Source organism: Triticum dicoccoides, chromosome 3B (assembly GCF_002162155.2).
Source record: "Triticum dicoccoides isolate Atlit2015 ecotype Zavitan chromosome 3B, WEW_v2.0, whole genome shotgun sequence".
Taxonomy (NCBI): domain Eukaryota; kingdom Viridiplantae; phylum Streptophyta; class Magnoliopsida; order Poales; family Poaceae; genus Triticum; species Triticum dicoccoides.
Genome location: NC_041385.1, coordinates 425,633,158 through 425,645,753, shown reverse-complemented (window position 1 = coordinate 425,645,753; position 12,596 = coordinate 425,633,158). Strand labels below are relative to the sequence as shown.

Sequence of the window (12,596 nt, the reverse complement as noted above, 5' to 3'; positions counted from 1 at the left end):
CGCCGCCGACCCTGCCGCCGCCCTCGCCGGAGGTAGCCGCCGCCGCCTCGGTTTTTGCGAGAAAATCGATCGTTTTTTTCAAAACCCTAGATCCGTGTTTTTAGATCCGATTCGGTTTAGTTTATTTTGTGGACGTTCGTCCGTACGTTCGTTTTAACGAATGGTTTTCGTCGTTTAGCCGCAGACAGCGAACGTTCATTCGTTAGCCTGTTCGTCCGTTTTTCTTTTTCTCGGATTTTCCGCGATTATTTCCGATCGCGATTTCTGATCCGATTTTCGTTCTAGTATAACTTTCCGCTCGTTTATCGGAATCAGGCGATTCAAGCGCCTAGAGTTTCGTCTCGAAACCCTTTTCCGTTTAACCTACTCAAACAAGTTTTTGCTACCGTAAAATTTGAATTAGGTCCAGATTAGTAAACGAAGCCTGTTTCTTTCGCCGTTTGAGTTTCTTGCTTCGTTTGATTTGATTCTTTTTACAAACCGGAGTTCTTAAGTTGAACTTTCTGGTTAGATCTCTTATTTGTGTTTTACCTATGCATTAGATGAGTGCTTATTGTATGCTTGTTTGTTTGCGATAGAGTATCCGGAGTGCGCCGCTTGCTACTACGAGTCTCTAGGTTTCACGGATCATCAGCAAGACAAGTAACACTTTGATCATACCTCTTTACTACCCAGTTTTATTGCATTAGATCAATCCTCAAACAATTGCATGGTTAGGATCTGATTAATATGTGAGTTTTGGGAAGTAGATGGGGTAGAACCTAATACATGTTTTATTATCAAACCTTTGGGAGTTACTTCTATGTTTGCTTATATTGTTATGCTATGCGAGTAGACGTGGATTGGGTGAGTGTATCCATGACAGATGTGAGTATTGTTAAGTAATGGTTTATTTAAGGTGGCAACTTTAATACACATCTGGATAGATTGAGTCAACTGGGGAACCCGGTGTTGCCTGTATTTTTTTGAAAATCCCGGGGTACCGTGTGATTCTCCTATGGACCGCCACCCAGGCTCAAAGGGATCATGAGATTATTCATGCTAGAAACTTTTGTGTGCAGCCGCAAACTACTATGGGCTCTAGCATAGTTGAGTATGTTGTGTGACCTCTTTCAGTGGTAGACTAGCAAATGTAGGGGATGTAGGTTGATACTGTCTACCCAGAGTAAAGAGTTAATGCTTCTGAAAGACTGTGTCTCGACCATCCGTCTCTCAAACACCATGTAGTGCGAGAAATCAAGCGGAGGAGATCGAGTCTTGCGGGGAAAAGTGCGCAAACCTCTGCAGAGTGTATAAACTAATCATGGTTAGCCGTGTCCCCAGTTATGGACGTTTGGAGTATCTAGTACCTGGATTATCATGTGAATCTCATCATGTTACTTAATTTAATTTTGTTGGGTTAATGATGATGCTTAATTGAGATTGAGTTGGAGGAACCTTCTCAATATTTAACAACCACCATCATAGTTAAATAAAATCTATTCCTTTGTTGTAGAAAAAAATTGGCTTTATGCAAAACTGTAACCATAGAGCTTTCCACCAGTCATATATGCATGTAGTGATAGCATTATTCTGTTCATTACTCTCTATGTGTTACATTGTCAGCATATTCCATGTGCTGACCCGTTTTCGGGCTGCAACGTTCATGTTGCAGACTTTTCAGACGACGAGTAAGGTGTCTTAGGTCGTGATCTTATACTCAATGATGTCGTTGGAGTTGATGGACTCGCTTATCTTCCAAGCTTTTCGCTGTTATCGTTATTAGGCCATATTTATTGTAATAAGTTCTCTTTTGAGACATTCAATGTAATAAGTGTGTGATTGCTACTCTATTATAAATTCTTCAAGTACTGCGCGTATCAGCATTACCGATCCCTGTCTGAGATCTGGTCGCTACATGTGCATATTAACCTTTACTCTTGAGTTAACTGCATATCATCTCCTTTTCCTTTTCGGAGATCATTCATGTTGCGTGCTGGTTAAGGAAGAACCAGTGCAATCGAGGTTGCGTTTGACATTGGCGCAGGACGCCTATATGGAATTTCTGGAGGAAACCACCACCTAGAAGTCAGATTCCCAGGGTCTCTTTGGTTGGTGTTTTGGTTGGTATAGAGTTTCTAGCAATGACATGTGCATCAACGTTCATGGCGACAGAGAATTATCCGATGACTCGCAAAAAAAAAAAGAGAATTATCTGATGAATAATCGATAACCAAATAACCCTCATCCGATCAATAGACGACGTACTTCTACCCGCCAAAAAATTATACTACCTGCTGCACTATTACCAGAAACACGAAGGAAAGCAAACTGCGGAGAGATGACATCCAAGTAGGAAATGTGAAGCAGTATCAGACTACATATATATTGTAATAAACACAAAGCAAGGGCAGTTTGACGACATTAATAATTAATTAATTACAATAACAGAGAATCCCACAACGCTCTCCCTTATTTATTCTACACGGAGGATATATGTCCCCTATCACTTCCAAACGACTAGGACAACAATTGGTGAAATGTGGATCACAGCATTAGCTCTGGAAACAGATCAAAACTTGAAGCAACCAATTCTTGATGAGAATGTCCGCCCACTCACATCCACGCCATCATGACAGAAGCGCCGTTCTCCGAGTTACCAACAGGGCCTGTGTGGTTTCCGCCGCGAGAAAGCAGCGCCAGCAGCCCGCCGCCATGCACCCTGCCCTCCGGCAATGGAGGCTCCGACTGCATCGAAACAGGATCAACCTTCACTGCTGCAGCAACTTCCATCTCGTCGGGTTTAACATCTGTGGCGAAGTGGTGGATCACAGGGCCTAATGTACCACCACCATGAACACAGTGGTCCTGGACTAGAGCGGTGTGAGCTGAACAGAGGCCAGTCTTGCTGCGAGCAAATTTATCACACTGCTCTGTGCCAATACCGAAGCTCGAGTCCGGCAGGCCCCATGAGCAGCGCTTGCCTCCCCCGTGCGCCTTGCAGAAATCAGTGCTCCCCTGCGCACTCTTCACACAGCCGTCGAACCTGCATCTCTTGCCACCACCATGGCGCACACAGTACTCCGTCCGCCCTCTAGCACTCTTGGTGCAATCAGAAATAGCGCACCTCTTCCCACCACCGTGCGCAACACAGTACTGCGTCCCGCCATGCACGCTCTTGGGGCACACTCCACCACCCTCAAACAAGCAGCGCTTGCCTCCTCCGTGGCCCTTGCAGTAAGGGGTGCTGCCTTCAGCTCCTTTGGTACAGCCCAAGAAAGTGCAGCGCTTGCCTCCACCGTGCGCCTTGCAGAACTTTGTGCTTCCCTGTGCACCCTTTGCACATTCTGGAAATTGGCAACGCCTCCCACCCCCATGAGAGATGCAGAGGCCAGAATGACCTTCTGCGCTCTTGGTGCACTTGTCTTGCTGACACCTTTTTCCACCTCCATGCCTGATGCATAAGCCAGATCTTCCTCGGGCAGCACGGGAGCAGCCATCATTACTGCACCGGCGGCCACCACCATGGGCAATGCAGTGGTCGGTGCGCCCTTCAGCGCTCTTTGTACATCCAAGAAACTCGCATCTCCTCCCTCCGCCATGGGCCTTGCAATATATGGTCCTTCCTTCAGCACCCTTCTGGCAACCAGGTTTCTGGCATCGCCTACCACCACCATGGGCTATGCAATGCCCTGATGCACCTCTTGCCCCTTTCCCACATCCAGGGAACTGGCAGGTTTTAGTGTTAAGATTGCGCTGCTGAGGGTTAGTTACCACCGAAGTACAGGCAACCGAGCTCTTCACACTTGCTGGCAGAGTTGACGATATGACTGGCGAAGACAAAGTACCATTCTCTTGTCTGGGTATCTTCGAAAATGGGAAGGCATATGTTGCTTCAGACGCATATGATGATGAAATCACAGAGTGCTCAAAACCCCAACTAGACGGTGCTGACCCATTCCCTATAATGGCTGGTAATGAATAGGTCACTGGTATGTCCAAGCCATCATGAATATTTGGTGACACCATATTTGTACAAGTGACAGCAGATTCAGGTGAGCCAGTGGATAAACTCAACTGAAGATCCAGTTTAGGAGATTTGGCCACCAAACCAGCAGAGGATTTCCTTTGGAAGTGTGCAACATCATTGCCAAGGGAAAGCTCAAAATTCAAGCTAAGATCAACAGATGACTCCTCATCAGCCTCCTTTAGCGAGCACGGAGACATTGCACAAGCTGTGGCAGAGCTTACTTTGCTATTGTCAGATGAACTTGGTGAACGGCCTAAACCCAGAGTGAGTAATGCATCCCCAGTACCTTCTGCTCCCGCCATAGTACCCCACTTCCTTTTCAGGGCTTTTGTGTTAGTGAATGAAAAGCTGGAGTATGATGTGGAATCAAGTGTAGTGCCTCTATGCTGAGCAGTATGTTGGACTGAGCTCTGGTAATGACAAGTGTTTAACGAGTTGATGCTATCACCAAATCCAAGGCCATGAGAAGTTTTGTCCATTCCAATTCGGAAACATCAACCAATTAGTAAATGAAAAGAACCACCAGTTGACTGACTTCCTGGTATCATAACTTTATTTATTAACTTCTACTAGGTTAGAAAACTCAGAACAGCTTGCAACCCCCGCTAACAAAGCCAGATACATCATCACGATCCATTTCTCGCCAGTATGTATGGGGTGAGTGGGATGAAGTTTTGAACTGACCCTCAGTTTCTACTTAGAAACTTCCACAGTTCAGGCCAAACAGAAAGTGATGATCCTGCTGATTAGTAAAAAAATATGAGGTGAGAATCTAGGAAGTCTCAACTACAAAGCTCATGCAGCAAAAATAAAAATAGATCCATAAAAGGCTACTTAACATTAAAGGGTCATAAAAATTGCACACAAAGGGAAAAGGAGACCACAACCAGGAGCAGCTATCTACTAAAAGGAGAGCACAGTCATGACATGTCCACTTCTGTCATGATCAACAGATCCTAGAATTGTCAGTGCCTTCATAATTCAAAACAAACTAATGTTGGTTTACCCTAATGCTAAACCGTTCAACTTGTAAATTTAACAGACTCTGTTTAGAATTTTGTAGTGACTTCAATAATTAGCTTTTATAATCATATTCTCTCAAGATATTAGTACCTCCGTCCCAAATTACTTGTCTTAGATTTGATACGGATGTATCAAACACTAAAACGTGTCTAGATACATCCGTATCTAGACAAATGTAAGACAAGTAATTCGGGACGGAGGGAGTATAAGATTATAACATTGCATAGCATTGTTTTGAGATGAGTCTATATGTATCATTTTTATTTGTTGATCTGTAAGTGCCTACACAGATCAAAGATCAGAAAGATTGATTACACATGTACTATATCAGTTGAGGGGACAACAAATCTTAGACCCTATAGATGGCCAGGTGTAATTCAATATTGCAGTTCCAACTGCATTAAACATTTGTCATCTGTTGTTTATTTGAATACCAGCACCCCATTATCTTATAACAAGTAATGAAGTTGAACAGCATGACACCTTTTGCTCTGAACAGGAATACGTGCTTCCTGTTAATTCTTTCATAAGAAATAGAATGTGCAGTTTCATCTTTGATTTGCATAAGATAACCAACAACAAGTACACTTCATAAGATGCAGTAGCAAGGCAGAAAAATGTCGGTATGTAGGACCTTAAAATAAAGAAGATATCAAAGAAGATATCAAAGATGATGAATTATACCCAGTATAGCAGCACTCGCGGAGCCCAAATGAGTTGAGAACACACAGGAGTGAAATCAGCGGTCCCTGCAAAAAGAACATAGTCTTGTTAAAATTTATGTGGTGGATAAAAGATTGTAGATCATGCTAAATACATGTTTCACTTGTCTATTTTTAGTGCACATCAGAAGGAAAATGTTAAAGTTGCTGACACTGTAGCCCACATATTATAGCTAAAAATTATGTCATGTTCCTTTTGCAAAACACATTATAGGAAGTACCAACCACAGGGTTATCAGAATAACACCAACTTCGGGGAGATCCTATTCACTTACTACTAGCTCATCCCTTCTACAGTATTTTTAAGTTCAGTATGTATTACTTGCCAGGAGATGATTGTATGACCAGTTTGTCGAAAAGAAGGAAAAAGGTAGTCTTCACTCACAACTAAAAGAGTTATAGTAAGGTCTTCAATTCTTCATATGCTTAGCGCGCGCATCAGATTCTTGTGCATGCCCTTACAGAAGTTGGGACAACCTAAAACTAGACGCCGCCTCAATCAATATGGCATCACATTTTTTGCATAACCAAACTTTGCCACAAGTATGGCTCTTATTTGTCTCACTACCACAACTATGGGATGCTGCACTTCCTTAGCATCCTGCCAGGCTGATAAAACGACCCTTTTGCCAAACATTGCAAAAGCTATGGTGACCAATCTCTTTGCGACAAGCCACAGTTGTTGGCAGTCTGGCAGTAGCTAGCTTAGATTTAATATTGTTGCATTTTTTTCGTCATAGGATTAGTGCCAGTGCTTTTGGAGGAGCCTCCAATCAATAAAGATACAACGATCCCATCAGCTATGATTTGCTTTTCAGATCAAACATTGACATCAATAAGTAATTATTCGTGAGACAGCCAGCCTTGTTATCCATGGCAACTCGCCGAGTCTTAATTCCCAAAACCTAGACGCCAACCCAAACCGTGCAACTGGACAATATTATGACAGGTTTTCACAAAGTTCGTGAGGAAACGCCGGTGAGTCTTCACCTTTTTACTTCGCTTGAGAAATGGATTTTTTTTCGAAAAGTTGAGAAATGGAAATGTATCATACCCCTGAAGGGATTGCATACCCAAGAAAACAAGCAAAAGCGATAAGACGTTTATTATTATTATAACTCTAATTCTGTAATTAGCATTCGCAAGAATCTAAAGTTTTGTACATCAACCCAGCCATAATTTAACGAAGCACGAATAGTGACAGGTGATACAAAGGGACATCCACCGAAATGATCTTCCCTGTCAGTCATCGAATTAACAAGGGCAACCGAAACAGAGAAGACAAATCTGAGGCAAACACGTCCATATGCCTTGAGGAATGGCCCATGAAAAACTAGAAATCGGGAGCCATAATCCATAACGACCCGGTATGGGAAAAAGAGGTAAGAAACAAATTCCAGCGGCGGCCGTTTGTATCACCAGATTGCTCACCCTGAACAGAAAGCACCAAAAAAGGGGGCGCAAAAGGCTGCATGCTAAAGGAAAGGAAAGGAGAGGAAAGAGCGCATGAATGAAAGCCGCCAAAAAATTTCTTATCTCAGAGGAAAACCAAACCAACAAACGGGCATGCCATGACTTTCTCTGCACATCACACAATCACAAGAACCATGAAAGAAGAAACACGCGCACAGTCAGAAAGAGATATCTAAAGAAAACAGGTTTCAGAGAGTCGTGAATCTGGCACGAATCGGCGGAAAACGAAAATCCCGGCGCGCATCGGAGACGATAACAGACAGGAGCAAGCGCTTCCCGGCAAACGACATATACATACATATAGACATGGAAGCGGGTAGGGAGGGCGAGGAGAATCCGGCAGCCGACGCACCTGGGTGTGGGTGGAGGAGGAGGAGGAAGAAGCGGGCGATCCAATCGACTGGGTCGCGAGGGTGGCTAGGGTTTTGAGGTAGTTGCGCGAGCGCGAGAGACCCGGCGGCCAGCAGACCAGATTTGTAGGGAGGAAGGACGGGAGTTGAGCGGGGTTGAAGGAAAGCTCAGCGGAGAAAAACCGAGGACGCAGGCGGGCAGGGGGTGCTATAAAACAGAGAAGGGAGTGGGGTGGGGCGGGGCGCCACAGGTAAAACGCTGTGGCCACCCGGTTGTGTGATGACTTGATGAGGGGGAGGGAAAATTGGAAAGCGGGCAAAAGGCGATGCACTCGTGCCTCCTCTTTCCACCTGGTTTGGCATCTTGTCCAGGTACGACCGCTTCTCTTCTTGCTTACTTCTACTACCACCGCTACCACTTTTTTTTTCCAGGAAAGTCAGGAGCCTTATTCCAACAATTGTTCGTGAGGGCTCCGACTTTGGCCCTGTTTGTTTCATAAGTCTTAGGACTTTTTTAAGTCTCAACTTATAAGTCATAATTTCCTACCTGTTTGTTTACAGGGACTTATAAGTCCCGAGTAGGGACTCGGGACTTATAAGTCCATGTTGCACCGCTGCAACGAGGCTCAGGAGAAGGCATGTCCGACGATTGGAGGCACCGCTGCAACGAACCGAGGCAGAACGAACCGAGGTGGGGCGGCGACGGGGCGGCGAACCGAGGCAGAACGAACTGAGGCGGGGCGACGACGGGGCGGCGACGCGGCGGCGACGGGGCGAGAGGCGGGGCGGCGACGGGGCGAGAGGCGGGGCGACGACGGGGCGAGAGGCGGGCGGCGAACGGAGCGAGAGGCGGGGCGGCGGCGGCGATTGGACCGAGAGGCAGGCGGCGTGCGGGGAACGAGCCTGGAGCGACGTGGGGTAGGTCCGGCCCGGGATAAGTCCCAATAAGCTCCTCCCTGAGAGTCTTATTTGATAAGTCCCAAATCACCACAATAAATCCCAATAAGCCCCTTGTGTTTGGTTTAGGTGGGACTTGGACCTTTTTTAAGTCCCTAAACCAATAAGTCCCTAAACCAATAAGTCCCTGAAAACAAACACCCCTTTTGTAGCCAACAAATCTGCCGTCATATTGGCCTCCCTAGGACAATGAAAAGTAATCAAAGTAAAATTACGACAAAGAAAGTAATATTCCTTATATATTGTTGCTGCTGGTCTGAGAGAGTTTCCGCCGCTGTTCGTGAGGGCTCATACTTGAAAGTAATGCCGGTTGCAACAAGCTGGAGATCGAAGCTCACCGCTACCACTTTTTTACTAGCACAAACATTCACCCTAAACTGGCTTCTACAAATACAGTAGTAGTACTAGTAGTATAAGATATTTAAACATTTTTAAATCAAATAAATATAGATACATTTTAGCATGTTTGTTTGTTCGTTTCGGTCTTACCGGAACAAATAGAACATGCCGTGTCGAGGCGAGAGCATTTTCACTACTATGGAAAATGATGAAAATCAAAATCCACAATCGATCAGCATGTATGTAGTGCATATTAAAATATCCAAAATATCTTACATTTAGAGCCTGTTCGGCAGTCATTCAGCTCCGCAAAATACGAGAGCGGCTGAACGCCACTTTGACGACTCCGAGAAAATAGGCTACGGGCAGCTCCGCTCCAGCCGCTTCAGCCGAGTAATACTTGATATACTTATTGTTTTCGATCATAGTACGATAATTCTAATATTATAATTTCTTGAATTATTAGGCTGATTGATCACATGGTTGTACCAAACATATTAAAATGGAGGTGCACATTTCGAATGAGCCGGTTCGTTCATTATCTTTGGTTTGGAAAGGTTGAAGTGGTGTTTATTTATAGGATTTAGCTATAAATCTGACGTCGGAATTTTAAATATGGCAAATCTGACCCCCAAAATGAAAAATTATGTTGTAGCGAGCATCGCAATTTTTTTAGCAAGCATGAAGAATCCTTGTCACGTTTTTTTTGCTAGGATGTTTAGCAAGGCTGTTGAAGAAAAACTGTCATGCTCGCAACAATGTAATTTGTCTTTTCGAGCGTTAGATTTCACATGGTTAAAAATCTGACATCGGGGTTTTAATATTTTTATTGTAAGCAATTTTAAGGTTTAGAGGATGTCACATATGGAAATAAAATGACGAGAGAGAGAAAGAGAGAATGCCACATGGTTAAAAAATACTACTGTGTGCAAATTTACATATGGTTTGTCATTTTTTTTGAAATAGCCATATATATTTCATTGGACAAATGTATTACAAAGAGTACACATGTGGTCATCACAGGAGACATACATAGATGTCATGCAATATTGCATCAAAGACTTCACAAAAAGTAAAACTAGAATTTCACTTCGGCAGAATCTTGTGCCATGCCAATACATCGCCCACCATCGACCTCCATCGCCGCCGAGGCAACGTCGAAGAAAGAGGGGAGCTGCCTTTATACCAAGATCTAGAGGAGCACCTTTGCATAGTATTTTATTCGCTCACAAATATAACATGTCTTAACTTTTTCTGAATCAAATGTATATAGACATCAATTACAACCGCGATATGTACTCTCTCCGTCTGAAAATTCTTGTCATAAATTTGTCTAGATACGAATATATCTAATACTAAAACGTAACTAGATACATCTATATCTAGACAATTAAGACAAAAAATTTGGGACGAAGGGAGTATTAAAGTATTTAAAACATCCTATATTTGTGAACGGAGGGAGTAATAGAGAATTTACAAGTCGGATTACGGAGTGGCATGCTCAAGTGGAGGAAGGAGGAGGATGTAGAGTGGCTCCAAACACACCGATGCCGTCTAATCCGCCGACGAGGCCACCAACAAAATGGAGGAGGTCGAGGAAAAGTCCATGGTTCATTGCACCTGTACACGTTTCGTCCGTCCAACGACCAGAAGAGCAATCCAGGTGCACTCTGCCGGGTGCACGCAGCGCAGCGCGCCAGCGCACACGTAGAGGGGGCGGCAGAGCCTACTCGGCGGTGCGGCGCCGCTTGGGTCGCACGCCGGGGTGACGCTACCCATTTTTTTTCCCGTTCGCCACGAACCAAAAGCCGTCGAGCAGCCGCGTGTGCCCGCACGTTACCCGCCCCACAGGGCCCGGTTTCCGCCTCTGGCGGCACGACACGTGTCCTCCGCGGCGCCAGGCCGGGGCGCGCGCGGCCTCGGGCCCGACGTCACGCGCGGCGTCAGAGCTCGGAGGGCCCCCCGCGTGGGTGGGCGGCAGCGGCGCAGCGCAGCGCCTCGCCACCGTCCGTGGTGCGCCTCTTCCCCCGAGCGGCGGGCGCCGGGGCCCACACTGGGAGAGCTCGTGGCCTCCTTGCGGCATTTTTCCTTCCTTCCTTTCTTTTTCTATTCTCGCCTGCGCGTTCTGGCTGCACAACGACCGGGTTAGGCAAAGACCCCCAACATGGGTACCGTTCAGATTTTATTCGTTTGAGGCAGAAAAACGGACATCTCTGTCTGATTTTTGGCCGAGGGTCGTGAATGTACCCAACGGCCAACGCAACAGACCCATCTCATACTGTTTGGCTCGCCCATCCCCGCTGCGCTCGTCGGCCTGCATGCCCGCAGCAGCCCCGCCTGCCCCGCGCGCACTCGTCGGGATACGTGCTCACCACATCGTCTTGCCGCTCGCCGGCCAGCACGCCTCGCGAGCACCGAGCGTCGACGACATTGCGAGCCGTGCTTGCCGCGCCGCTGCGTCCTGACCACGCGCCCGCGCCCACCTCACGCTCCGCCTTTCCCTCTACGCCCGCCGCACTCCCGCGTCCGCCGTGCCCTCGCCCTGTCCGCACCCGCCGTCGCGCTCGCCTGCTTGTCGTGTCACCCTCCCCCTCGCCCATGCGCTCGCCGCTCTCCCGTGTCCGCGCTTGCCCACAGCAGCCGTCGGGCTCGTCGAGGAGCTACTACGTGCCGTAACAGTGCATGTAGTAGGCGGAGGTCGAGTGCACCGGCATGGGTGGGTGTGTGGAGCAGAAGAGGCAGAGAGAGGATGATGGGGGGCATGGTGGGCCATGGGAGAGAAAAAAGGAGAGAGGATGACAGGTTGGTCAGGGCTAACATGCAGAGGACACGGCAAAGGCAACAAGGCGCGCCCTGATGCCTTGGGGGCCCTCATTGCTCCGTCTGACCTAATTTCATCTCTATAAATTATCTAAAATCCGGAAACCAACAGAGACCCACCCAGAATATTTTATCCACCGCCGCAAGTTTCTGTTCTTCCACGATCCCATCTGAAGGCCTTTTTCGATACTCTGCCGGTGGGGGAATCGATCACGGAGGGCTTCTACATCAACCTTGCTGCCCTTCCGATGATGTGTGAGTAGTTTACCACAGACCTATGGGTCCATAGCTAGTAGCTAGATGGCTTCTTCTCTCTCTTTGATCTTCAATACAATGTTCTCCTCGATATTCTTGGAGATCTATTCAATATAATCTTTTTTTGCAGTGAGTTTGTTGGAATCCGATGAATTGTGGGTTTATAATCATATTATTCATGAATATTAATTGAGTCTTCTCTGAATTCTTTTATGCATGATTATTATAGCTTTGTATTTCTCTTTGGTCTATCCGTTTGGTTTGGCCAGCTAGATTGCTTTATCTTGCAATGGGAGATGTGCTTTGTAATGGGTTCAATCTTGCGGTGATCTATATCCCAGTGACAGAAGGGGACATGACACGTATTTGTATTGCTGCCATTAAGGGGAAAACGGCGGGTTTGTTCATATTGGTTGGATTTACTTTGTCTACATCATGTCATCTTGTTTAAGGAGTTGCTCCATTTTTCATGTACTTAATACTCTAGATGCATGCTGAATAGCGGTCAATGGGTGGAGTAATAGTAGTAGATGTAGGCAGAAGTCGGCCTATTTATGTCGGGCGTGATGCCTATATACATGATCATTGCCTTAAATAACGTCATAACTATGCGCTTACTAGTTCTTACTTTCATTTACAAAAACACAA

At 46.1% G+C, this 12,596-nt stretch overlaps 1 protein-coding gene across 2 annotated transcripts; it reads right to left on the bottom strand.

The window, feature by feature from the left end:
* Nucleotides 1-2,335: 2,335 nt before the first annotated feature.
* Nucleotides 2,336-7,768, bottom strand: LOC119276307. 2 transcript variants are annotated; one of them, XM_037557342.1, is made up of 3 exons: nucleotides 7,580-7,768; nucleotides 5,717-5,781; nucleotides 2,336-4,751 (listed from the first exon to the last, which is right to left on the bottom strand). In XM_037557342.1, exon 3 carries the CDS (start codon nucleotides 4,486-4,488, stop codon nucleotides 2,596-2,598), a length of 1,893 nt encoding a protein of 630 aa, XP_037413239.1. In that variant the 5' UTR covers nucleotides 4,489-4,751; nucleotides 5,717-5,781; nucleotides 7,580-7,768; the 3' UTR covers nucleotides 2,336-2,595. The 2 variants fall into 2 exon arrangements, with proteins under 2 accessions (XP_037413239.1, XP_037413240.1); XM_037557343.1 differs by having other exon boundaries at nucleotides 2,336-4,748.
* Nucleotides 7,769-12,596: the final 4,828 nt, after the last annotated feature.

Bases quoted from the DNA above. Each gene is read 5' to 3' on its own strand.
- LOC119276307 (XM_037557342.1), bottom strand. From the start codon at position 4,488: ATGGACAAAACTTCTCATGGCCTTGGATTTGGTGATAGCATCAACTCG.